Source organism: Aquila chrysaetos, chromosome 22, assembly GCF_900496995.4.
Source record: "Aquila chrysaetos chrysaetos chromosome 22, bAquChr1.4, whole genome shotgun sequence".
Taxonomy (NCBI): domain Eukaryota; kingdom Metazoa; phylum Chordata; class Aves; order Accipitriformes; family Accipitridae; genus Aquila; species Aquila chrysaetos.
This window is the reverse complement of record NC_044025.1, coordinates 10,000,001-10,026,707: the sequence shown is the minus strand read 5'-3', so window position 1 is coordinate 10,026,707 and position 26,707 is coordinate 10,000,001. Positions and strand designations below refer to the sequence as shown.

The 26,707-nt window shown below is 54.3% G+C and overlaps 1 protein-coding gene across 6 annotated transcripts; it reads right to left on the bottom strand.

Moving 5' to 3' along the window:
- Positions 1 to 490: 490 nt before the first annotated feature.
- On the bottom strand, positions 491 to 23,203 carry SH3TC2 (SH3 domain and tetratricopeptide repeats 2). Of its 6 annotated transcripts, XM_029998269.2 has the most exons (19): positions 22,431 to 22,535; positions 20,093 to 20,400; positions 15,419 to 15,538; positions 14,190 to 14,294; positions 13,788 to 13,915; positions 12,725 to 12,830; positions 12,225 to 12,368; positions 11,897 to 12,098; positions 11,182 to 11,255; positions 10,359 to 10,554; positions 9,174 to 9,310; positions 8,380 to 8,421; positions 6,573 to 8,276; positions 6,278 to 6,458; positions 4,613 to 4,763; positions 3,065 to 3,187; positions 2,362 to 2,512; positions 1,516 to 1,712; positions 491 to 1,158 (listed from the first exon to the last, which is right to left on the bottom strand). In XM_029998269.2, the coding sequence occupies exons 2-19, from the start codon at positions 20,268 to 20,270 to the stop codon at positions 967 to 969; spliced, it is 4,131 nt and encodes a 1,376-aa protein (XP_029854129.1). In that variant the 5' UTR covers positions 20,271 to 20,400; positions 22,431 to 22,535; the 3' UTR covers positions 491 to 966. The 6 variants fall into 6 exon arrangements, with proteins under 6 accessions (XP_029854129.1, XP_029854133.1, XP_029854127.1 ...); XM_029998273.2 differs by lacking the exons at positions 20,093 to 20,400; positions 22,431 to 22,535 and adding an exon at positions 22,983 to 23,203; XM_029998267.2 differs by lacking the exon at positions 20,093 to 20,400 and having other exon boundaries at positions 22,431 to 22,911.
- Between the last annotated feature and the right edge of the window lie 3,504 nt (positions 23,204 to 26,707).

The following is a 26,707-nucleotide window of genomic DNA, read 5'->3' as shown; positions in this document are numbered from 1 at the left end:
TCCCTGCCCAGGGGGCTGGATGGGTGCCACAGGGCAGGCCAGTGCGCCCAGCCTACTCCTGCGTCCTGCGGGGCTCTGCAGCCTGGAGAAGAGAGGCTGGGGAGGGTGCTGGGCTGCAAAGCCAGGGCTGGGTCAGGACTGACGGCTCTTTTCCCGTGGAGGACCCATAGCGTTCTCATGCTTTATGTGCTGAAAGTGCACATGGGCTGTGGGGCAGAAGAGGCTGCCCCAGCTGCTCCAGTGCCAGAGCTGAGGCTGAATGGCAGGGCTGGGGTGAGGGTGGGCTCTGCCTCCCCCGCGAGCAGCCACCCACCTGCATATGGGGCTTGTCCCCAGGTGAGGCTTGACCAGCCCCTTTCATTTCTCCTCCTTTCCCTAATTCTGCCTCTCACTGCCAAAAGCTTTGGTGGTGCTTTGTAGCAAAGAGGCCCCGGGCTCTGCAGAGGTATGGGTCACAGGCCTTCCCAGAGCAGACAGGACAGAAACCAGATAGGAATAAATAAAGGAATTGCTATTCAAGTTAAAACACATTTGGGTCAGGCTAAGCTGCCCCATGGGACCTGAGGTGTGTGGGGCAGCTGGGGGGACAGGCAGGTACATGGCAGCACTCTCCTGTGCCCATCCCAGGCAGGGCAGAGCACTCCTGAAATGCCATCTGTCACCCAGCCTTGCTGCACCGCACGCTCCAGCACCGCTGCCGGGGCCTCATCCTGCCTGGATGCCCAGCCTTGACGTGCCGCCTGGGCTGCGGTGCCCAGCCTTACTCCCAAAAAATGAGGGCAGGGTCCCAAGTGCTTGGTCCCTTGCCTGTCGGGGACAAGAAGACCAAACGCTGCCAGCTCCGTAGGATGTGGCGCAAGACCTCTCCTGGGCCGGTTGTTCTGGAGAGCACGTGGACCTGTGCCAGCGGCACCGCACGACGCCGCTTGACAGCTCGCACTGGAGTCCCCGGGGATGACGGGTCGGTCAGACGATGCGGCCGCCTTCGCTCAGCCACCTGGGCCGGTATGTAGCACAGCCTGGTGTGCCCTCGGGCCCCCGCGGGGCACCGGGGATGTCAGCCAGCTTGGCGCGGATAAGGACTTGCAGCTCCTGGTCTTCCAGCTCGGTCGCTGCGGCGAGGGCCAGGAGGAAGTAGGCTGCTGCATCCTGTTCATCCTAACCGTAAAGGACAGGACAGGCATTAGGAAGTGGTTTAATTGAAGGTCACAGGGTATAAGGGAGCTGGAGCAGAGACCGGTGGTTCCAGGCAGAACCCAGTGACACCTGACTTCCTTGCAATGGGCTCTATATAGTTGCAGCTAAGTGCCAGCACGTCTTTCCGAATTGCCTTTCCCCCTTCGAAACCTGGTTGTGCCAGCATTGTGTGCATTTATTCTAAAGCTGCAGACATGATGGAGAGTCACAGGATGCAGCTGTCTACATGTGTGGCTGCTCTGCCAGATGAGATACTCCACCTCCAGCTCTCTGTCAAGACCAGAGTGCTCAACACAGTATCATGGAAAGGTTTCCTACCTTCAGTTTGTGCAGGGTGAGGTTGCCAAGGTGGCAATACACCTTGCAGTAGTACAGGGCCTCTCCAGAGCACTGCAGCAAGGGGGGACGCAAGGCAAGTGTCTTCAGGTAGCAATCTTCTGCCATCTCATACATATGCAGGAAATAGTAGACTGTAGCCAGGCGGTGGAATGCAACCAGCTCTTGCAATTGATCTCCTGGAAAAGAGTTGCTCATACAGTCAGCCTGCAGCGTGTTCACAATACATCCCCAGCCCAGCATGCTGACCTGCTTGGGGATGCATTTGCTCAACAGCCTGGGGGCATGGGTATCTTCATAAGGAGACACTGGGTTTGAAGATGGTTCAGAGAAAACAGTGCCATGGGAAAGGTTGCTGATACCAAGGCTGGACAGATTGCCCAGGGAGTATATCATTCAACCAGGGGATTTCTTGGGTGCTGGAAAGGGCTATTACAAGACTGGTTCCATCTCAGACATTTGTGCTGGCATTTTGCCCATTCAAACTATTTCTGCAATGGGAAGGGATGAGTTTATCAGAAGAGCTAGGACAGGGAGGAACTGTTCAGTCCTGTGCCTTCATCAGACTTCCCATTCTCTGGTGTAGCAACAACCCTCTGCTCAGCCGGTCCCACCACCACCACGACAGAGCACTCCCATGTGGCTGTCATGCAGCTTAAAATGGGAAGTGGCCTTAAAAAGATGTTAACACTTAGGATAAGAATAAGTCCAGCAGTCTTATGAAAGCAGGAGATCCCCCTTTCACAAGCAGGCTGTTCTCATCCAAAAAGGCAACCCCATCTGCAGGAGCCAGTAACTCCCCGTACCCTGCGGGTGTGCATCACTCACCGACCCTGATGCTCAGCCTGGCTGCCAGTGTGGCAAACTCCAGGGCCTTCTCGTAGCCCTGCAGCCCGATCTGCAGCTCTGCCAGCTTATTGAACAGCCGTAGCTCTGTCTTAATGGCCTTTAGTTTCCTGGCCAAGGGCACAGCACCTCCCTGAGGAGAGAGAACACTGAATCCAGGCTGTTCCGGGACGTACAGCACTGCCCACGGAGCGGTGATAAAGCAGCAGGAGATGGACCAACCACTTGGCATGGCAGGCAGACAATGGGGTGGTTGTGTTGCAGGTTCAGATTCTAGCCCCTTCTTTCCCCTGAAAATAAGTTTCATATCCCAGAGCGTGGTTCTCAAAACCGGAGCCTCACATCTCTGCCCTTCCTTAGGTGCCTGAAATTCTGACTCTGAGCATGTCCCCAGGAGTGACCAGCTCACACCTAACACTGCCAGGAGTTGTAATGTAAGGACTCTGTTTCCACCTCCCAAATGATCTCTGCAGTGAGCTGCAGCCATTGCAAAATACATCTATGCTCCAGGCTTCCCCCCTGCAGCGATGTTTGTGCTCTGGCACACTCAGATCCACGCCATCCCTTTCCACCCTCCGTCCCTCCAGCCTGGCCATGCAGTGCTGCAGCCAGCCCTGGGACAAAGCTCCCCATGGCCATCGCCTTGCAGGGACACAAGGACAGAAATGCTTGGAGGGATCAGTACCCTGTAAAATTCCACCGCTCGATCTCTGTTTCGGCTGCCATTAAAAAAGGTATCACCTGCTTTTTCATAAAGATCCATGGCCAAGGAGAAGTTCTCCCATTTCAGAGCAGTCTGAATGGCTGCCTAGAAGGAAGAGGAACCAGAGTGAGATTTGGAAAGAGTCATTTGCACATAGACATCGGTGTGATTAAATAAAACCAAGTCATTGTAAATGTGAGCCCCAGTGCTCCAAACAGCATGGAGACAGATTGGCCAGCAGGTGTATGGGACTGTTGTGCTGCATTTGCAAGTGATGTGTGTTAGGATGGAGCCAGGAGCCGGATAACCCATCCCCGTGCAGGGTCAGTCCAGCAAACTGATCAGCTGGGATATGCAATGGCATCAGGATTTAGAGTCGGGACAGTGCGGCCAGCAGCTGTCCTGGCCCTGGTCTGTCATTGGTGTGATGGAGCCAACGTGAAGATTGATGAGAGGAATGGACAGCTTATACAGAGAAAGGGCAGAGCCAGCAGGAGGGAGGGCAGGTATGCTAAATTCTGGGAAGAAGAGTTATTTGTGCCAATTATGCACTTGGCCCTGGTGCCACCTTCCAGCCAGAACATATTGTTCCTTACACATGACAACTTATCATTGCCAGTGACCTTGCATGGGAAGGAGCCCCTCAGGGACTGAGACATGCCCTGCTGAGATCTGGTGTCAACTGGCCCTTCTTAATGGGAAGTCACCCCTCCTTTAGCCCCTGCTTCCCTGCTGAAACCATGAGCCAGGGAGGCAATGGTGGCTTTTTGTTATGGGCCTCAGATCTCCCTTGTGAACACTAGGAAACAGGCTGACACCATAGCCATCTATTCATTTCACCCATGTCACTGAGCAGCCACCCCGTACCAGTAACTCCCTGCCTCTACCACCCTGATTTAGGGGCAGGCTGGTGTGGCTGATGGGAAAGGCTCCTCTCCTTGTTCTCACCACCGTTTACCTCAGTCACCCAGCCCCACCAGTTCAAAAGTGCTTCTGAGTAACAGAGTGAGGATCCCGAACACCCTCTGCGAGTGTCGAGGCTGGTGCTTTGTTGGATATATGTTGGAATGAGGGAGCGCTAAGATTTTATGAGCTGCTCTTCCACTTTGCAGGTCAGCTGATAAAATAATGCTAAAGATGGAAAGAAGCCAGTAGTCTTCTACTCCAAGAAGTCTCCAAGTACTTCCCTGGCACCTTACCCCTTATCTACATGTATTTCAATGGGAACTGGTCACCTGGCAGCTCCAGCTTCCTTTGGCACTCCTACATCACTTTCTTACTCAATAAATTCACTTACTTTCACCCAAGAATCCTCTAAACCCAGTGTATGGAAGGAAAGATAGGGAAGTTAGTGCCAGATAGTGCATGAGTGTAAGGCAACAGCTCCTCCTTTCAGCAGCAGGTTTACACTGCTTATAAGAACTTTCCCTTCCAGGTCTACCAGTCCCAAAAGGCTCCTATCAAGGAGCTGTGATGGGAATGCAGCTAGCCAGGGTGGGAATGGGACTGCTCCAGCCACCTCCTCCATACCTGAAAGTACATTTCCACCAGCTCATCTTCTTGCATAAGATAGTAGAGCCTTCCTGCCTGCAGCCAGGCCTCTGCTGCTTTCACAGTCTCCTCAAGGTCAATGAAGATCCTTAGACTCTGTTTGGTGCAGTCCAGGGACTGTCTCAAAGCCCTGTGATGGTAACAGGCAAAAAGCCGTTACGGAGAAATCACAGGCCACCACCAGCAATCAATCAGCTGCAAAGCTACCACAACACCTCCCCACTGGCAATCCCATCTTCTCCTCCTACAGTTGCCAAAGGTTAGAGACAAATGGAGAGCCACAGCTCTGAGCAACGTGTCCTGGTAAAAGTTTGGAAGTCTCCATGCTTTAGCGCATGTGCGTGCATCATCTGGCAATCTTAGACCAGCCTGGGACCCCAGTGCTCAGCACAGCCCCAAGGCAGCCTGCTCCCAAAGGGGCTGCTCCCCACCCTGGCTTGTTTCAGCTGATAAAGAGGGTTTTGTCCAGGTCATCTGCAAACCCTATTTGCCCCCCTACAATAAGCCCCAAAGTTACTCCCAGCTACACATGGGAGCATAGGCGGGGAGCGCTTGCACCTTCATTTTCCAGCCAGCATCTGGCATCCAAAACCACATCTCTGCCTATCGTTTGTCCCTGGGTGCAGCCAAAGAGGCAGATCTGTGGCTACATGTGCAAGATTTTATAGACACTTTTCAAGCCCCTGGTCACTAGAGGACAAAGGGAAAAGCAGCAGGACGAGCCAGCAGGTGGGACACGCTGCCTGCAGAAGGCAGCTGTGGCACAGGCAGCACTGGGCAGTGCCCACGGCATGTTTGTTTGCTTGGTGTCTCGCCTGCTGGACTCCAGCTGTCCTTCGAGTCCAGGGAATGGGGTGCTTTGTGATCTTAAATAGCACCATTCACATGACAGGCGTCTGCTTCCTAAATACCTTCCCTCTGAACTCACTCTGACATAGCATGGGAAGGTTAACATCCAAGTCAATAACAGCCTCTGCCCATTTGTCCTTCTGGGACATGGGAGCTAGCACTCCACTGTTTGAGACATTCGCCTTCAAAAAGTGAAGAAAGTCTGTGGTCTGTCCAAGTCTCTTTCTCTTCCCTCCCGCCTAATCTAATCAGTCACCTGCATGTGTCCAGCGGGAGATTGAAAAGTGAGTTGATACAGGGTCTTAAGTACCTCCCTGGGGAAAATATTCCAGCAGAGATAGGGAGGGCAGACTCAGCGGCTGGAGGCTGAAGCCAGACTTATTCAAATAACAGATAAGGAACCTATTTTTACTGGTGAATGGTGATTAATCACTGAAATAAGCCTCTAACGGAAGTGATGAATTCCCTGCCGCTGGGTCCCCTCTGATCAAGGCTGGATGTCTCTCTGGAAAACTGTGTTTGGCCAGACCCCAGTTCTGTCCCAGCTAACAGCCCGGCATTTGCCTGGCTGTCGCGGCGCTCTGGTTGACATTGAACTGTTCCCCTTTTCACCGCACAGCGACAGCTCACAAATCTCAGCAGCGCATTACCTAGCAGCCTGCCTGCGGGACAGCTAGAGCTACCACACACCTTCCCCACCTCTCTCAAGGGACACCCCAGGAAAGCCACTGCTCTTGCTTTGGGTGAGCAGGGACCCCACTCTAACAGCATCTAATAGCCACAGACAGGACTTACTCAGATGTGCCCAAAGCCTGGTAGAGCTGGCTGAGGGTCTGCCAGACATTGCCTTCCAGCTCTCTGTCCTGCAGCTGTTGTGCCAAAGATACCCAGTGCTCATGGTAGGTAATGGAGGCCTGGGGATTGGGGGACACTTTGCTGTAGAAATGGCAGAGACACTCAGTGATGTGAAGCTGACCTGCATGGTACAGGGAAGGGAAAAGGACAGGTCAGGGGACTGCGTTAGGGACCTGACAGGGTGCTGCACAGAGGCGAACACTGCCCTGGTTCCCGTCAGCAAAGCTGTACTCACTCCTCACGTTATGCCACTTCAGGGCAAAAACCAATGCCAGTTCATAACAGAGTTTGCCGTCTTCCATCCTCTGCCTGTTCACCATGGCCTGCGCTAGCCACAGCAGCACCCGCACCAACTCCATCTCCAGGTCTTCGCTGCCCTGGAGCTCAGCGTAGAGCTGAGCTGACTGGAGCAGGTAGAGCTCAGACAGCTGGCTCGCCCCGTGCGAGAGGCTCAGCTGCCCCAGGTTAGCCAGAGCGATAGCCTGGTTTCTCTTGTTCCCGGTCTCCTTGGCTTTGTGCAGGGCCCGGAGGTAGTTCTCTGCAGCCTTTTGCACCTGCCCTTCTCCTTTGAGGGCAATGGCCAGGAGATTGTGCACAGCTCCACCCTGCGTCACGCTGTCTGTCCCGTGCAGAGAGCGCAAGAGCTGCCACATGATGGCTGCAGCTGGGCCTGGCTGGCTGTGCAGGAGATACATCCACCCCAAAGAGAGGGAAGACTCAAAAGCCTCCTCCTCGCCCATCAGTCTGCTGAGGGTTACGGCCATGGCTGCATAACAAACCGCCCCGTCCAACACACCGTGCTGGAGGTACATCCTGGACAAGATGGCACACAGCGTCCTCTGGATGGGCACAGCTCTGCTCTCGCAGGAGAAATGCAGTGCTTGCTTAAGATAGAAACAAGCCAGTGCTGGGATGCTGCTCCTCTCCAGCTGGCTTCCCAGGAGTTTGGAAGTATTTTGGAGGATGAAACCAGCTCTCCAAATGGGTGTCGGTGCCCCCTTGACACCACTAGGAACAAACAACCTGGCGGAGGCCAGTGCGATATTTGGCAAGTACTTCTTGTCATACAGGTAGCTCAAGATGGGGGTAGCATCCAGTGGCACAGAACTAGTGTCCGGGCTGAGTAAAGTGGTGCTGAGACATTGAAGATGCTCAGTAAAGGGCAGCACTTCATCATTTTTGCCCAGTTGTAGGAAGAGCTTGACAATAAGGAAGCAGACCCGTGCCTCCAAGGGAGCATTACCCACAGCAATGGCTTCCCTCAGGACATACATCATGACTTCCAGCTCATTCTCAGAGCTGAAAGAGCGGCCAGGTAAGCAGACAAGCAAGGCCACTGTTTTTCCCAGCAGGGAGGAGAACTTGTGCTTCATATTCTGCTTCAAGTAGATGGAGGCAAGGTTCACATGCAATGCAGCCAACAGGGGCAGGTCCCCAAAACCCCTGTCCAGGATGCTCATGGCTTCCTCAAAGTAGACTCGAGCCTGGGAGAACTTGACCTTTTTGATGCAGAGCTTACCCAAGAGGAAACAGAGCCTGACATGAGCCCAAACTGAATGAGTCCTCTTGGCCCAGTTCCTGGATGTCTCAAGGTACAAGACTAGTTCATCCTCATCAGAGAAACCATAAAAAGTGGAGTTGAGAAAGGAAAAACTGAGATCATAGAGGCTTTGAAAACTGGGCACATAACTGTCTTGGTTAAGGAAGGTCAATATAGGGTCAAAGACATCAGCATCTTCCATGTGTCCAGCATTCAGGTCAATAAAGAACTTGGGATCATCAAAATCATCCAGCTTCTCCAGGAGAACATCTTCCAATGTAGCAGGGGCCGAGTCACTCCCTGGGCTAGACAGCTCGGAGGTGCTAGTTGTAGCCAAGTCATTTATTTCCTCCCAAGACTGGAGCAGCTGGATATCTTTACAGCCATGGAGGACAGCCTCTGGAAGGGACAGGCAAACCACAGTGGGATGTTTCCCCATGTCAAAATTCACCCTCAGAAGTCATCATAAAATCATCCCATTCTGTCCCCTCCACATACTCACCTGATGGCACTTTTGGGAGCATGGCTGTAGGTTCAAAACCATCTACACAGAGACAAACAGAAAACAAAAAGCCCAAAGCCTTGCTCAGTGTTAATGTGCAGACACAGTGCTCAAACCTTATAGAGTTCTCCTGCTGCTCTGCTAAACCCCAGACCTGTATGTGGGAGAGCAGGCTTACTTCTGGCCGCAGACACCACATGCAGCTGCAGTTTCAACCCCCCGGAGCTGGCTGGTCTGGGAGGTCCCCTGAATCCCAGGGGATCCCAAGCTCAGCCGTGCATGGCCACACGGTGCTTCTAGGTAGTGAGAAGGCAAGAAACAGACAGAGAAATCAGCTGTGGTCCAAAAGCCACACAGCAAGCATAGAGAAACTGAGAAGAGCACCCAGGAACCCTGACCTGGCTCCTGCTATGGGCATGGAGATGATGTCACCTGCCACTTTAGCTGTGCATCCCCCTCAATATACACCCAAAGGTCAGACGGTAGTAGGGGACCTGCTTTAGGCAGGGACCTACAGCTAGGATCAGGCGAAAGCAGCATCTGCCAGGGTGAACCACAGCTGAGGAGCTGCCCTGGAAGCAGAGAAGACCCCTACAAACTGCTGTGTGGCAGGGCCAAGCTCTTGAGCATGTCTACAACCTCCACAACCAGGCTGACAGAGGGTTTGGAGGCTGTCTTAACCACAGCAGTTGTCTCCCCTGCAAAGCCCGAAGCAAGGAGCTCTCTAGACGCTGCCCAGCATTGCTCTCCATGGGGAGCCATGGGGCTGGGCACATAAGAAGAGGGGAACTCACCCAGCCGGTACACAGAGGTGATATCAGTGCGTGCCAGGTCACTGAGGAGGGTGGTGAAGTGCTGCTCGCCACCATTGCAGGGGATGTGCAGGAGGGGGCATTTTTCTTCTTCACTCAGAAACACCAAGCCCTTTCCCCTAGGATGAGGCAGACATAAGGGGAAAACAGTCAGTGTCTCCCCATCCCCAGATTCTACAGCTGTCCTGTGGGATGGGATGGGCTTTCCCATCCCTCCTCTTCCTGCCACCAGAAAAGCTCTGCTGCAGATGAATACAGGAGTCTGAACACCTTCCCCATCAGGGCTCTCAGATCCAGGTTCTCCATGAAGGAACGAACAGGTACCAGACAGAGGGACCTATTGGTCTTTTTTGTCTCCAGAAGCCCTTTCTGTGCACAGGGCATCATCTGATCTCCTCTCTGTTCTCTGTAGTGTCAGAGAAAATTGCCTAAGACTTACCTTGAGTGAGCCTGATCCAGAAAAGCCCAACAGACCTAGCAACAGGTTAAGACCTTGTCCTTCCACACATACTCTTGGAGGAGAAGCCTTTTTGGATGGGTGTTGAACCGGAGCTATGTCTTTATGCCACCAACAAAGACAACTGCCCGGGTCGTCAGAGTGGGGTTGTGTCACCATCCCACCCCAGACAACTCTTGTCTGTGTCCTTGGGAGGGTGTTTAATTCTGCTCAGTGAAGAACTGTGTCAGTGGTCATTCTGCCTCAACATCCCACAGAAAGCAATGGGGCAGAAGGAAGCAAAGCAGGACTTCGTTTCCTTGGCAGTGACCACTCTCCCCACCTTTGCCAGACTCACAGCCCCTCAGAAAAAGCTACAAAGTCAAGAACATTTCTAGGTGCAACTGTGAAGCCAGCTTGTCTGGTACACAGATGTCCTGGGCTGCCTTTAGCATAAAGTCAGGTTTAGCCCAGGGCGAGATCTGTTCCTCTCCACGAATCACCTGAGGCAATCGAAATACGATTGTTTTGTCTGGACAGAGACTCCTGCAGCCTGTTGGCAGCAGACCCTGGCCAAAGCTTCTGGACAGACCTCAAATAGATCCTCTATGAAGGCCTTGCAAAGCAAATTACCTGCCCTGGACTCTCACATAGCCTTGAGTTGGGACTTGGAGTCTTCCCTTCATTTTCTCCTAAATTTAATTTAATCTAGATGGTAGCAGTAAACTTACAGAGGTTCGCAAGCCTCGGGACTTATGTATCGGGTTGGAACAAAGCCAATGCTCCCACTGCTGACGGATTTGCCCACAAACCACGGGAGTCCTGGAATGAAGAAGCCGATGACTTCTATGCTGTCTCCTTTGGAGAAACTCAGTTCATCCCATGCTGCTCCTCTGTGGTCCTCTGTGGCTGTGCACCTGCCTTTGACTGGGAAACCAAGGCAAACAAGGGCATTTCAGTGTGAGGCCACCATTAAAACTTCTCGCTGGAGAAGACTTGGGCAAGGAGAGACCATGATTTCAGCTTGAGAAGGCTGCCTCTCTGTCCCCTAAGATTTATTGTGCTCTCGGACTCAGATCTCTGCAGTTCCTTCTTGAGAAGATGATTATAATAAAATATACAAGAGGCATGGATAAATGCCACACAGCCAAAGACTGAAATGTCTGAGAGCTGCAGCATGGAAGGTGGCTGGAAACACGGAGCTTCACAGAAGTTGCACTGTCTCAACTCTCTGCCAGGAGTGAAATCTATAACAGTGCAAATGTCCATCACACTACATGCCAAATTCACACCTGCAGTAACCTCCCATGTCCAGGATGCTCTGTACAGTGCCCATGTCCAGGCAGGAATGGCCTGGGGCCAATGGGTGAATGGTGGGCACAGGTTTCATGTGCACACTAGTGGGAGCCTAATTATTTAAAACTTTTGCACCTTGCAATGGAGTGTCATTGTCATAGCAAGGGATGGTCCCTTTGCATTTGTGGCCAAACCCAGGTTTGCAAGAGCCGTGCCCTTCCCTAGGAAGGGCAGCTGCATTACACAGGTATCACTCACCAATTGGCTGGGAGGTCGTCCCACTGATCTCCTGGGAGATGCCAAAAGCCACAGCATAATTCTTCAGGAACCACCTGCAAGGCAACGGGGAGCCACACTGGTCCTGTCTTAGCAGTCCTGTCCTCAGGCCAGCACCAGGGTTGGTCCCACACAAGCAGGACAGATGTTCTGTCCCCTGGGAGTGCCAGAGATACTATGGAGCATGGCCAGCATGGCCAGTCCAGTAATTCCTTGTAGTGGTGTTACTGGGCATGGAGGGCAGTTTGCGCCTCACACCGCATGGTAAGAACAGGACAAATTTGCCAAGCTCTAAGGAGGATTTCACCATGTGAGTACAAGAGGAGCTGCGAGTCCCTTTGAGGCTCAGCCAGGTGTCCAACATGAGGCCCCACTTTGACTGGCACTACCTAAGTCTTTGGCTATGCTTTTTCTCCCAGTTATTCACCTGTAAATTACAAATAATCTCATGTATGACCTAAATCAATATCATACAAGAATGATATCTGAAGTATGTCCTTGCTCTGTCCCATTAACAGGATCTGAATTGTTTCCAGTGGTTGCCTTTATACGTAATGTATATCCTCACAAAATTGTGTATCTCTTGCCCATTGCCAGAGGCAAGAGCAGTTTCTCACCCCAGGCTTGGTGCCAGCTCATGCATCAGGATCAGTGAAGAATCTTGGCTTGAGCCCTATTAATTGGCCAGTCTACTTACTGGTAAAATGGGTGAGGTATTGGATCTAGAGCTGTCACAGGCACCAGGCCTCTCTGACCCGTCAGTAAGGACATCCCTTCCCACTTGGACTCCTCTCCAACGTTCTTCACATGGATCAGCTCATTCTTGCAGAGCTGCAGGCTCTCTTCTCCCTCCTGCTCCAGCTGCCAGACACCAGGCACTGCTCTGGAAAAAAAGTTACCTGCAGATAGAAATAGTCATGCCCAGGTCAATGGCATCAGTGCAAGACATAGTCCAGCACAGGGCTACAGCACAGCCCTGCTGAGATGCTTTTGAGGAATTCCCTCCATATTCAGTCCCTTCTCACCTTCCTGGAGTAGCAGACTCATATATATGGTGGCCAAGCGATCCTCATCCACAGTAACTCTGATCTCTGTGTCCTCCATCAGAGCACAGTTTAGCCAGTACTCCTGGTCAAAGAGAAGCTGTTCCAGGCAGCTGCCCACATACCCTAAGAAACCAAGAGGGAAAGCAGTGTTAGCACGTTCCATCACTGCGCAGGATGAAGTGCTGTTTGGATGTTTCCCAGTCTGCCTTCTGCAACCACGCTGTAAGGCAACAGCCCCTAATTCTGTCTCCATCCCCAAAATGCAGTAGAGGGGTTACCCAAAAGGCATCCTCCTGGGTATTTTTCACTGATCCAGACAGTGGTTTCATAAATCTGTAGATGGACACCAAGGTCTTCTATTTCATATTCTTCATCTGTCCACCCTGTTACATTACTGTTCTTTTGGTGTCAAAGAACACCTTCTCCAAAAATGCTTCTCACATTGTCTGTTTAGATCTCCCACACCTTGAAAACATTACCTAAAGTCAGATACGTGGAAAACTTCCAGACTTCTTCTAGGGTTCTGAAGGTGAGGAGGAACCGATCCTCCTGTGCTTGCATACAGACTAGCCTGGCTGACAGTTCCTACACATGGAAGACAAAGCAAGATTAAGGGATAGTCCTGGGACTCTGATGGGGGTCTCCTTTGTCAGTGTGGGTATAATATTAGACCCTGGAATGAGACTAGGCATTCATTTATTAGCATCGAGACCAAAGCTGTGCGAGTTGGTTGCCTGGGGTTAAGGGGAGGGTGCTGCAGGGGACTGAGTACCCGCAGTGACAGCTCCCCATGGTGCAGCAGTGGGAGGGCAAAGAAGCTCCATCTCCTCCTCCAAATCTTTTTCCTTGTGGCACACACCAGAACCGCTGTGCTTTTGAAACCCAGACACCTGAACCATACCACACATAGGTTAATGTTCAGTCAGGACAGGCACAGCTTCCAAATTGCAGCTCTGAGGCTGAAAGCAGTAACTGCGCCTCCAGGGAGAAGCTCTTCTTTCACTATTGCTGGCACTAGTATGTCTGCACTGTTCCAGGTCTTCTGGGAAGCTCTGCAGGGAGCCCTGAGGGGCCAGGGCCTTAAAAACCAGCAGGGAAGGACAGCTCAGTCCAGGAAACATCTCTATACCTGTAGTGATTTTTCTGTATGAAGCCCAGTACTCTGAGAACCCCTGTGCAAGCCCAGAGATGCCACCTCCACCAGGGACCCGAGTCTGGCACACAGCTTTGGTGATCCCAGCCCTGTAAAATGCTGGCTATTTAGACTCACCCCAGGGCTATCTGCATGACCTCTTAGGCGGCTCAGAGCCTTCAATATGAGGCTCCTGACACAAGGCTCAGCTTTGCATCTGCCTCTCACCTGTTACCAGTTCATTTCTCCCATCATCCCAGTCCCCTACAGAGTCCCCATGTACAGGAACACACCCTGCAGTGGCCTTGGAGGAACTTCTCTTTCTTGGCTGGGTTTGGTATCCCATCACACACCCCATCGTGCCAGGAACCTCCCAGTACATGCTCTGCCCACCCGGCTGGGGCTCCTACCTTGAACAGGGCACAGACATCTCTGTCATCACTCTCCAGGGCCCACAGTTTCTTTCTGGCTGCTTCCTGGAGCTGGGAGTTGAGGCACCGGGAGGAGCGGCTCTCAACAGAGAAGAAGAGTGAAATCTCTTGAAAAGGAAATGTGCAGGGTTAAGGGGGAGAAGGAGCTCCATGCCACACAGAGCTGTCTCCGTTGCACTTGCCTCCCTGCAGCCAGCCCCACCCGCGCCTCCAGCCCTTGCCTGGTTGCGATGCTCAAACAACACAAACCCAGCCCGTCATCCCCCTTCAGGAGCAAAGATGAGAAACTCAAGGGATGACAGGGGGTCAGTTAGCTGCAGTGATAGGCCTTGCTACATCCAACCACTGGAAATCTGGGTGATGCCAAAGGCAGCATCTTACCTGGTGGAAAGCCCTCCCTGACAGCCAGCAGCACCAAGGAGGTGTCCGGCGAGCCTTCTGCTGCCTCAGTAGCAGGGTTGCTTGGCTCTGATGCCCCAGCCTTACCTAGCAAGGAGGGAGGACACAGAAGAGCTGCTGTCAAATTTTGTGACAGAGGTCTAGGATATTCTGCCCAACCATGCCACCTGAAAGCAAAGCCCATGGGTTGCACTGCAGATCTGGCTGGGGATTGTGCAAATCTGGTATCACCCTAAAATCATGCTCAAGGTTGGAGGCAAGATCTATGGGAGTGGCCTTGATGTGAGGGGACTTTCCCTCCTTGCTCTTGAGACACAACGTCACTAAGCAGATCTGGTAGAAGGATGACCCTGTGACACAGAGATTTTTTTGGAGGAGACCTCAGAGTGAGAGCACTTCCCCAGCACAGGAGAGCCAAGGGCTTGCAAAACTCTTTGCTCATCAATTTGACAATTTGAAAATGAGATTTTCTCCCCTGCCTGCTCTGGTCGGTATCTGAAATCCAAGCTGCATTCTCTCTGCTTTCCACATCGTCAACTATTGCCATAAAGGATTCAGGAACTGAAACTTTAGCTGGTAATTATGTTAATGAAGGCTGAGGCACATAAAAATGCAGCTAGCTCTTCCACAGCTGTACTGGCTGTGGAGGGATAAGATTAAAAACCAATTTTTGTCAGTAATCAGATCGGATTTGTAAGACAAACATGTACCCGGAGATCTGGAGCTGGACCATGCAGCAGCTTTTGTAAGTCACTTCTGTGACCATAACTATACTTTACAGCTCTTTTTATTGAGCCAGCTTTGCTAATCAGTCAAATAAACTGCTATTTGCACGCAGAATTATAATCCTTATTTATAGTTAGCAGTAGAAAAGAATGGCCCAAGGGTGGACATGTAATGAATGAGCTTTTCTTTGAAACAAAAGGCTCTACATTTCTCAACAGCTGATTTGAACACACTTAACAAAGGACTTCATCCAGCAACTCCGTCCCCTTCCACACACGGGGGAAACAGAGATGGGGAAGCGAAACGAGCCGGAGGCAGAGCTAAACCTGAGCTGGCTCCTGCCTGGGCTGGGCTTGCCTGGCGGTTGCTTCACTCCTCCCTCCCTTCCTCTTCTCCCTGCATCCCAGCAGACCCCAGTGGGCTCCACTGGGTTCGGCAGGGCCCGGTGGGCAGGGGCCGGGTCCCCCTTCCCCAGGGATGGGTACCTGATGCCATGGTCTTCTCCCGCCACCATTTTCCCCGGCGCTCGGCTGCGGTGCGCTGCAGGCGGTCCCAGCGGGGCAGGAGCACGGGCGAGTGGGGGCAGCAGGAGTCACACTCTTCACCTGGGGAAGACGGGTGGTGGGGAGAAGCGTTCAGACCCCCGGCAGAATGCTCCCTGCCCGAGGGGTCTCCATATGATGTGCTGAAGGAGGCGGCAGGTCGGACACCACTCATGCCACCTCTGCCAGCAGCATGGCAAAGCATGCTGGTGGGTCTTCGCAGAGCCAGGCAGGGGCCGGGGCTCGTTCGGGTGAGAGGAGAAATGGGTTTGCTCCCCGCAGCACTCGCTGATTCAGTGTTTATTTTTGTTTGGGCCAGGCTCAGAAAGGGAACTGGGAGCTTTTTCAAGAGACCAATTGAAACTGCTGGTGGGGAGTCATTCCCAGCCGTGCCAGTGACTCATTTACCTCCCCGGTGCTGAAATATTTTGTAACAGCGGGCAGGAAACAGCCCCAGCCCAGAGCTGAGTGCGGGTCCCGGTGCTCGGGGCTGCACTCCTGGCAGCTGGGGCTGAGGCGCTCGTGGCACCCGCTGGCACCGTCTCTCTCGGGGGACACGTGGCCACAGCCGCTGGCCCTGAGCCACCTCCCTCCTCCAGCCCGTTAGCACAGCCCCGTTAGCTCATTTGAGCACACCAGTATGGGAATCGTGCCTTGGGGACTGGCAGCACCCCGTGGGCTCTGCAAGCTTTGCCATGCTTGAGGTGCTCCTGGGCAGCAGTGGCAGCAGACAGGGGTGGCAAGGGGGCTCCTGAAAAGCCAACAGCATGGGATTAAACCAACCCCCTGAGTCATCCTCTCCCCTCCCTGGCCAAAATGCCCTGCCTCGTTCCCCACGCACCCAAATCTAGTGACGCAGCAAGTGCCCAGCAAGAGGAGGGGACACCAGTGGCCATCTTGGGAAAGGCAGGCAAGCAGCCAAAGGCAGCCGACGCTCAGTGCTGGAGTCTCCCCAGCGGCCCCGTCAGCGGGGTGAGCTCTGCGGCCGCAGGTCTCACAGCCCCGCTCGGACAGAGCAGAGCCGTGGCACCCCCACAGACAGCTTACCTGTGCACCCCAGGGACAGGTCCTGGTGCCAGGGAGTCCCCAAGCAGCAGCCCATATGTCCAGGAACACCGCCAGCCCCGAGCCGGCGGGCTGCTGCTGCACGGGCAGGGGTGAGCGCGCTGCGCGCTGCCCGGCCGGCACTGCGCCTCGGCCCCGGCCCCAGCCACAATGCACAATGCGCCTTTTGACCGGGCACCGTCTGCCGGCGAGGCGGGGGCGATGGGCACAGAGTCAGAGAATGGTTTGGGTTAGAATCACAGCACCACTTGGGTTAGAAAAGACCTTTAAAATCATCGAGTCCAACCGTTAACCTAACACTGCCTAGTCCACCACTAAACCATGTCCCTAAGTGCCACATCTACACCTCTTTTAAATACCTCCAGGGATGGTGACTCAACCACTTCCCTAGGCAGCCTGTTCCAATGCTTGACAACCCTTTTGGTGAAGAAATTTTTCCTAATATCCAATCTAAACCTCCCCTGGCACAACTTGAGGCCGTTTTCTCTCATCCTATCACTTGTTACTGGGGAGAAGAGACCAACACCCACCTCGCTACAACCTCCTTTCAGGTAGTTGTTTGTAGAGAGCAATAAGGTCTCCCCTCAGCCTCCTTTTCTCCAGGCTAAACAACCCCAGTTCCCTCAGCTGCTCCTCATAAGACTTGTGCTCTAGACCCTTCACCAGCTTCGTTGCTCTTCTTTGGACACACTCTAGCACCTCCATGTCTTTCCTGTACTGAGGAGCCCAAAACTGAACACAGCACTCGAGGTGCGGCCTCACCAGTGCCGAGTACAGGGGGACAATCACTTCCCTAGTTCTGCTGGTCACACTATTTCTCATACAAGCCAGGATGCTATCAGCCTTCTTGGCCACCTGGGCACACTGCTGGCTCACACTCAGCTGGCTGTCGACCAACACCCCCAGGTCCTTTTCCTCTGGGCAGCTTTCCAGCCACTCTTCCCCAAGCCTGTAGCATTGCATGGGGTTGTTGTGACCCAAGTGCAGGACCCGGCACTTGGCCTTGTGAACCTCATACAATTGGCCTCGGCCCATCGATCCAGCCTGTCCAGATCCCTCTGTAGAGCCTTCCTGCCCTCGAGCAGATCAACACTCCCGCCCAACTTGGTGTTGTCTGCAAATTACTGAGGGTGCACTCGATCCCCTCGTCCAGATCATCAATAAAGATACTAAACAGAACTGGCCCCAATACGGAGCCCTGGGGAACACCACTTGTGACCGGCCACCGACTGGATTTAACTCCATTCACCACCACTGTTTGGGCCCGGCCATCCAGACAGTTTTTTACCCAGTGAAGAGTACAGCCGTCCAAGCCATGAGCAGCCAGTTTCTCCAGGAGAATGCTGTCAGAAATGGTGTCAAAGGCTTTGCTGAAGTCCGGGTAAACAATATCCACAGCCTTTCCCTCATCCACTAAGTGGGTCACCTTGTCATAGAAGGAGATCAGGTTAGTCAAGCCTTTCATAAACCCATGCAGACTGGGCCTGATCGCCTGGTTGTCCTGTACATGCCTCGCGATGGCACTCAAGACGATCTGCTCCATAACTTCCCCAGCACCGAGGACAGACTGACAGGCCTGCAGTTCCCCGGATCCTCCTTCCAGCCCTTCTAGTAAATGGACATCGCATGTGCTAACCTCCAGTCAACTGGGACCTTCCCAGTTAGCCAGGACTGCTGATAAACGGTTGAAGGTGGCTTGGTGAGCGCTTCCACCAGCTCCCTCAGTACCCTTGAGTGGATCCCATCTGGCCCCATAGGCTTGTGTGTGCCTAAGTGGTGTAGCAGATCGTTAACCATTTCCCCTTGGGTTATGAGGGCTTCATTCTGCTCCCTGCCCCTTTCTTCCAGCTTAGGGGGCTGGGTACCCCAAGAACAACTGGTCTTACTATTAAAGACTGAAGCAAAGAAGGCATTAAGTACCTCAGCCTTTTCCTCATCCTTTGTCACTATGTTTCTCCCCACATGCAATAATGGATGGAGATTCTCCTTCGCCCTCCTTTTGTTGTTAACGTATTTATAGAAGCATTTTTAATTGTCTTTTACAGCAGTAGCCAGTTTAATTTCTAGTTGGGCTCTGGCCCTTCTAATTTTCTCCCTGCATAACCTCACGACATCTTTGTAGTCCTCCTGAGTGCCTGCCCCTTCTTCCAAAGGTCATAAACTCTTTTTTTTTTCCTGAGTTCCAGCCAAAGCTCTCTGTTCAGCCAGGCTGGTCGTCTTCCCTGCTGGCTCGTCTTTTGGCACATAGGGACAGCCTGCTCCTTGCCTTGAAGATTTCCTTCTTGAACAATGTCCAGCCTTCCTGGACTCCTTTGCCCTTCAGGACTGCTTCCCAAGGGACTCTGTCAACCGGGCCCCTAAACAGGCCAAGGTCTGCCCTCCGGTACTGTCCAAGGTAGCAGTTCTGCTGTCCCCTCCTTACTTCTCCAAGAATCAAGAACTCTATCATTTCATGACCACTGTGCCCAAGACGGCCTCCGACCATCACATCACCCACAAGTCCTTCTCTTTTCGCAAACAGGTCCGGTGGGGCGCCTTCCCTAGTTGGCTCCCTCACCCACTGTGTCAGGGGAAGTTCTCTTCCACACACTCCAGGAACCTCCTAGACTGTGTCCTCTCCGCTGTATTGTATTTCCAGCAGACAGCTGGTAAGTTGAATTCACCCAAGGGACCTTTAATGACTTTGTTCCAACCCCCCTGCCATGGGCAGGGACACCTTCCACTAGACCAGGTTGCTCAAAGCCCCATCCAACCTGGCCTGCAACACTGCCAGGGATGGGGCATCCGCAGCCTCTCTGGGCAACCTGTTCCAGTGCCTCATCACCCTCACAGTAAAGAATTTCTTCCTTATATCCAATGTAAATCTACCCTCTTTCAGTTTAAATCCATTGCCCCTTGTCCTGTCACTGCAGGCCCTAGTAAAAAGCCCCTCTCTGTCCTTCTTATAAGCTTCCTTTAGGTACTGAAAGGCTGCAACAAGGCCTCCCCCGAGCCTTCTCTTCTCAGCCTTTCTTCCTAGGAGAGGGGCTCCAGTCCTCCAGTCATTTTCACGGCCCTCCTCTGGATCCCCTCTGACAGGTCCATGTCTTTCTCGTGCTGGGGGCCGCGGAGCTGGATGCAGCGCTCTGGGGGCTCTCATCCTGCCGACTGGCGTTGCTGCCCTGCGCTGGCCCCGCCGTTCGCCCTTGCCTTTGGAAGTGTGTCGCCCAGCCCACATGGCACATTCCTCTCATTCCTCCCGCCGGCCGCGGCACTGGGAGCCCCACGGTCTGCTGAGCCCGCCCAAGCTTCCAGCTGGCCCCTCCGGAAAGCTTCAGCGCTGATCTCCCCCCACCTCCAAAGGCAACCCTGTTCCTGACGCAGCTGAAAGCCCCCGCCTCACCTGCGGGGACGCCCCGCTGGGGCTCGTCCAGCATCCTCCATCCGGGGCCGGCTGTGCAGCCGTTCCTGGACCACCTTCCCGCCCGACCCAGCCGGCGCTCGCCCTCTTTCACAGTGAGGGCAGCCGGCAGCACCGCCGCTTCCACACCAACCTCAGCAGAGCAGACCTACGTCCAGGCAAGCCACGGGTGAGTTCTCTGCAAGCACAGACACTGTGGGCTCCTGCGGGGCTAGCAGGGCTCGTCTCATCTCTGAGAGCAGAATTGTCTGAAGCCCAGATGCAAACACCAGGAGGGACCGACTCGGCTGCTGTGCGGGATCCCTTGGGCTGCCCAGGATGGCGTCTCATTCCTTCTTCGCTCACACGCTCTGACCTTCCCCGGCCTCCAGGACCAGGACTCAGGACAGGCTGTGTGGTCTCACCGTGCTATGGGTGGCAGATGTCCACAGAGCATCTCTGGGGAAGAGCAACACAGCCCCTGCAAAAAAAACCCCAAAAGGTCTAGGGAGACAAGTCACAGATAGGGAGGTCTTTTAGGGATGGACCTTTACTTCACCAACCAGACAATGCCAGTGCCACCACAGCAGTGACTTGCTTGCTGTGGTGTGCTCCAGGAGCATTGCTGGCTCTCACAGACAGCCAGGCTGCATCCCAATGCATGACAAGGCCTTGAGCTTCTCCAGAGTAGTGAGTAATTACTCCAGTGAGTAATTTCTTACCAGACAGATTTCCGTGCCATGACAGGGGCTTCCTGGCACCTCTGCAATACCCCTAAAGCAAAGCATGAGGAGTAGCTAGCTGTGGGACAGGCTGTGGCGGGATGGAGTCCATGTCCATGGAGCTGGCTGGGAAACTTCTAACAAAAGTGAATTCAAACCAAAAGGCTTTGCAGGGAGGGTTGCACTGAGGGATGCTCCTGTGGAGTCCTGGCCAGGCACCAGCCTGCCTGCCCAGGGGAAGACTGAAAGAGTGGGGATTTCTAGTCTTCATCAGGAGAAATCAGATGTCAAAATATTGGGGTTGCCTGGAGAAGGAACCATCCTCCTCACTGCAGCCCACCTGCCCTCCTGAGCCCCAGACGCTAGGGTGCAAAGAGCTGCAGCTCTCTCCTGGCGTGCTAAAGTCAAGCTGAAGTTTCCCATGCAAAGCTGCGTGGCCGCGGGGACCTGCACGAAGGTGAGCTGCTGGGACAGGCTGGCACTGCTCTCCCTGTGGCAAGGACACTGTCTGTTCCTGTAGCATGCCGGCCCTGGAAAGCTCCACATTTAGAAAACTCTCCCAGTCAACCTAGGCATGCTCTGAAGGTGCAGGAACCAGGGGGAAAATTCAGATTCAGGCACAGGTTTCAGCCTGCTTGTACTCAGAGCACACAGCCCAGGTTTCTGTGATGGAGTCAGGCACACCTTTACACGAAAGATGTTGCTGGTTTGGGCCTGTGTTGTCAAAGTGGTCAGTGCTCAAACAGGGCAGGTGTTTTCAGACAAAGCTTTTTGCTTCACTCAGAATGCTGTTGATTTTAGCAATACCTGTTCGCCAATTAGCGCCAAATTCTTCTACCCAGGGGAAAAAAATATTATTTTTTTTAAATCAACAGAATGTTATGTTCCATTTCCTAAACAAAAATGTCTTCCTTTGAAGGTTTTGAAATTTCATTTTGCTCTTAAGTTTACCTAGATAACTTAGTGACCAAACCCTACCTCTACAAGCAAAGGTATCAACCTCCTGTTTGACCTGAAATGGAATTTTCGTTTTGGCCAACAACCCAAAAACCTTCCGTTCCACTCCCTACCCCACTGCTTACCACCCCTGGATCTCCCCTGGACAGCCCCCATCGCTGCTGCTGAAGCCTTCAGCCTGGCATCCCTGCAAAAGCCCGGTCCTAATAAGTACAGAAACAATATCCTGAAGGTCTCAGCCTGTGCTCGCTGTGGGTCTCTGCCTGTGCCAGCTCTCCAGGGTCTCTGCTCCCTTTGTAAACCCGGTGTAGCCCTGCCAGCCGGGCAGGCTCTGCAGGCAGCGCGCCAGCCGGCCACACTTCCCTCCCCGGGGCACGAAATGGGAGGCAGGGTGACTGCCTGGGCACCCTTTGTCTGGGGGACGTAGCTGCTGCAGACACTGTCAGTCTCCAAGGCTGTCACGCAGCAGCACCCTTCCCCGGGACCAAATCCGCTTTCCTAAATCCAGTGTGCCTGCTGTGATTTCTGCTGTCCTTCTCCTATCGGTTTCTGGGTACAACGGACCCAAACCAAACCTATCCCTCCCCGGTGTGCTCATGACCACCGCATCTGAGCCTCAAATTCAGCCGGGACGAAAAATGCAAACTCTCTGCCCTAACCTGGATTTACCCAGCCGTGTCCCTGCACTGGACCGCCCCAGCCACCTGCAACCGCCGCGTCCTGGCTGTGTTTGCTCAGCTGGGGACGAAGGGCGCAGACATGCAACCGGCACCCAGCGAGAGACCCAGCACGGCGGCTGCAAGGGCAGAGCGGTGCAAGTGACTGTACTGACCTGCTCCTCCGCGCACGCCTGCGCAGGGCCCCTTGCTCTGCTCCCCAGCACCGCTTTCCTCCCGGAGAACTCTTGACCATGAAGCTCCAATCTCTCCAAGCCGGGTCCCCCGAGGGAACGCTGCCGGCGCCGGGACGCGGCGCGCGCCCGTGCGTGTGCACGGGGCTGCGTACGTGTTTGCAAGGCGGGCGAGCGTGCCCAGCGCCGCCACTCCCTTGCACGAGGAAAGGAATTTCTTCCAAGAGCGGCTTATCATCTTGGGAACCTCCGCTTCCCAGCAGAGCCGCCGGCACGGAGGTCAATGAGTTACCCGGAGTTATGCTATAAACAGCCCAGCACGCCGGCAGACCGCCGGCTCCCGAGGGGAAGCATGTACGCCCAGGCACCACCTTCGCCCTGGCTCTGCAGTAAACAAGGGCCGGCGAGGCTGCCCACGGGCACGGCGTCACGGAGCAGCTCGGGGCTCTGCTCAGCCCCAGCGTGGCCGCGCCGGCCACGGCTCCCTCCCGTTGCAAGCGGCTGCTTTGCGTGAGCAGTCTCGCCCGGACTCACCTGTCCCCCAGCCCCGGCGCTGCATCCTTGGGGCTCAGGACCTTCCGTCCTCGCTGTGCACCGACTGCCTCTGCTACAGCAAAGCCCCAGGGAGAGGCTCTACCTGTGCCACAGTTTGGGCATCCTGGGGAGGTGGCAGAGGCGCTCAGCTCTGAAACCCCCTTCTTCTCTGACAAAATGCAAATACAGACACGCAGAACAAGAGATCTGTGGACCCAGCAGTATTTGTGCACCCTGGCTAAACTCCACAAACAGGGCTAGCAGAGAAAAATTCGGGGATTTTTTTTTTTCTTTTGAAAACAATGAAAGAGTTAATATCAAGCTTTTCTAATATTCCTGTTTCCTTCTGGGAGCGCTCAGAAGTTGACCATTCCTTGACAGGTTCAAAACGAAGCCTCATTGCTTTTCACTTTGTTATTTAAAACTGAACCTGAATGAAAAAGGAAGTCAGCCTAAACCTGACTTCAGTCAGGGAAAAAAGCAAACAAACAAGATGAAACATTTTGTTTCAGGTCAAACAAACTCCTGTTTCATGGTTTTGATTCTCTGATATGGGTGGGGGGACCCGTTTTGGTGTTAGGTGGAGCAGTGCTTTCCTTCCCTCGTCCTCTGAAAGCCCACCCAGCCCAAGCACCGACTGCAGCCGGGGGAGCCGCAGGGACACTGGCAGGAGCGAGCAGGACCAGCGGGGACATTTCCTCATTCTTGCACTCTGTGCTTTTGCTTTCACCCTGTGCAAATGGGCGCAGAGCGGTGATAAGCACCTGCCCACGCCTTGCCCACCCCCTGCAATCTTGGGCCCTTCAGGCTGCCCGTCAGTGCCTGCCTGCTCGGGTGGGGGAAGAGGAGCGTGGGGGAGAGGGACCTGCCCCCACGTACCTCCACTCATACCCTTGCATGCCCAAGAGTGGGTGGCGTTGGGGACAGCATCTTTCCTGGTGTGCCGGCAGCTGGGGGCAGCTCGGGAAGGAGGGGGTTCATGCATGGATGCAGGACACAGGGGAAGTGCCATGGTTTTGCAGCAAAACCGGCAAGGCAAGTCACTGAAATGCAGCCAGACAGGCCTGGCTTCAAGATATTTCTTTTCGCTGATGGCCCTCACTCAAGATGCTTCTTCTACCTCTAAGACCCTTCTTACTTTTCTCCATCCCGTGCAGCACACGGCAAGCCAAAGTTGCTGCTTGCACCAGGAAATTTGCTCCATCCCGCAACTAAAGGGTTAAGCGGGCTCCAGGGCTGAACTAAGCTGAACTCAGCGCTTAATTTTCAGAAATGCTGAGGCCTGCTCCTCTCGCATTGTTTTCAGCCAGAGGCGGAGGAAGTAAGCGCTCTTGGAAAATAGACCGTGTGTGGCAGCCGTGCCGTGCCGGGCTGGGTCAGGAGGCTGCGACCACCCTTCGGCCCATACGGCGGCCGCCCCTGAGCTGGGGAGCTGTGCAGGGAGCAGCCCAGGCTGCTGCTTTGGGGTGTCCTCCCTGGCATTGGGGTATGAACCCCGAGCATCCTCCCTGCTCCTGCCTGCGGCTCTCTGAACGTGACCACCGCTTCAAAGGCGGCGGTGCGGCGTCACCACCCAGGGGAGCCTCCAGACTGTATGGAGACAGAGCCAGGGAAGTGGAGGCCACAGATAAGGCATGGGAAGGAAGAAGGAAGGACCAGAGCCAGCCAGCTGAGCTCCAGGGTTTGAAGATCGCTACAGCCCCTGCCTGGCACTGTTGCTGAAAGGAGCCTTCTAGTTCACCCCTGTGCAAACATCTTGGGTTTTTTCCAGTTCAGCTTGCAGGAAGGTTTGGAGGCGTCAGGGAAAGCCCCACTGTAATACTCCATGTGCAGGTGTCTCAGAGGCACCGGTTTCGCTATAGAGAGCTTAATGATAAGGTCTAGGAAAGCAGCAAGGAATAGCATTCGCAAGCATACAGCCCCACGAGGCTGCCTCTCAAAGCCTTTTTGAGCCCATTTGACCATTGCATCCCTTCCTCGGCCATCCTGCCCACAGCAGTCACTGCTCCAGCACGCTGCCTTGCTCAGGCACCCTCGCCCAGGCACAGGCAGAGCTACAGCACCTTCCAGCACCGCCACTGCTTTGGCAATGGTTGCAGCTGGGACAGCCACAGCATCAGACATCACAGCAGTTTTTAGGCACAGGACTCTCAGGGAAAACCTCTTTCTGCCTCTAGAACAGCTTCTTCCAAGGTCGCATAGGTAGCCCAGACCTCATGTCGTCTGCAAGATCTGAGCTAACAGCTCATGAAACCACCACCCACCCTCAGGTTACTCCTCCCAGCTCCCTCTGACTCCTGTCAGGTCTCTCCTGCCTGCACTACGACAAGGTTGCAGGGATGAGGGGTGAGGTGCCAGGCTCTCCGCCGCACAGCGACTCCATCCTGCACAAGGACACCTGCACCCCAGCAGAGGGCACAAGGGGACACCAGGAGATGTGTCATGAGCTTCTGAGGTTCTCAGCTTGTCCCACATCCCCAGGCAGCCCAGTCCCAGACCCCTGACTCTCCTGGGATGGAGCAGGGGCTGCTCTCCATGTCACGTGCAGAAGAGGAGCCCTCCCCACCGCCCCTCTAACCAGTGCCTCCCCTGGAGCCATTGTGCCCCCTCTGACCCCCAACACCACTTTCTCAGCTCTCCCACCGCTGTGAAGCCTGGCCCTGGTGTGCACCCAGCCAAGATGGCCACCCACCCCAGGAATCAGCCCCACAAGAACAGACTCACAGCTGGCAGCCAGATCTACCCCGTCTCCACAGCAGAAGAGGGTCCCCAGGTGACAAAAAGTGTCTCTTGGCCACCTGATCTCTCTTGACTGATGGAAGAGCTGCTGCACAGAGGTCCCCCAGCTCCACCCTTCCTGCTGCCCCATCCAGTCACAGCTTCTCTCGTTGGCCTTTTATCCCTGCTCTTCTCTCAGGCTGGAAGTATCTCTGCCCAGCACTGGCCAGAACGTTAAATGGCCTTAACCCTATCAATAATGCAGGAGAATTGATGGCAGGTAGCTTGTAGACAGCTGCCAACCTCGGAGGGGCACTGACACCTCCCTGAGTATGGCCAGGCAGGACCTGGGGTGCAGATAAATGCCTGCAGCCCACATTGGGGTGGTGAACTCAGGCAGGATCTGACTGGGAGCCCTCCTGCCTTGCCCACCTCTCTGGACCTGGAGCGACCTCAAGGGGATCCTCTCCGCTAGCCCACGTGAGGTGGCTGCTCACCAGCCAGAGGGATGCAGGGAAAGCACTGGCTGAACACAGCTATGTGCAAGCAGCTGTCACAGCTTTTGCTCTGTGACCTTGTATGTGCTGGACAGGTTTTCCTGCGGCCCCAGGTAGCTGCTGGCTATCAGGCTGTGCTGGGGACAGCAGAGGAAGGTCTCTCTGATGTGTCCCCTCTGTGTTGGGGAGCCGTTGCTAAGCCCAGAGGCTGTGCTATTCCCATCCAATAAAATGGAAAAAGGTGGAACTGTGCCTTTCTTTGCAAAGATGCTCAGAAAGCCATTGCATCAGGGCTACGCGTCCAAGAGAGGGCAATCTGAGCTGGAGTTGCAGACTGAACTGGGGGTCCCCATCTGGGAGGCTGGGAGGCTGCCGTCCAGGGACCTCCAGCACTGGGCACAGCTGGTGTTGGGAGCACAGCCCCGCCTGGGACTCGCTGCATTGCCCAGCTCCCCGTCACAAAAGGGCCGATCGGCTGAGGGATGCTCTTGTCTGCTGGGAGACTACCAT

Bases quoted from the DNA above. Each gene is read 5' to 3' on its own strand.
- SH3TC2 (XM_029998267.2), bottom strand. From the start codon at position 22,686: ATGATAAGCCGCTCTTGGAAGAAATTCCTTTCCTCGTGCAAGGGAGTG. The intron at 6,459-6,572 runs GTGAGTACAGCT...TGTACCATGCAG, and splicing joins GAAGTGGCATAACGTGAGGA to GTCAGCTTCACATCACTGAG. The intron at 4,764-6,277 runs GTAAGTCCTGTC...TTACCATCACAG, and splicing joins CAGGCTTTGGGCACATCTGA to GGCTTTGAGACAGTCCCTGG.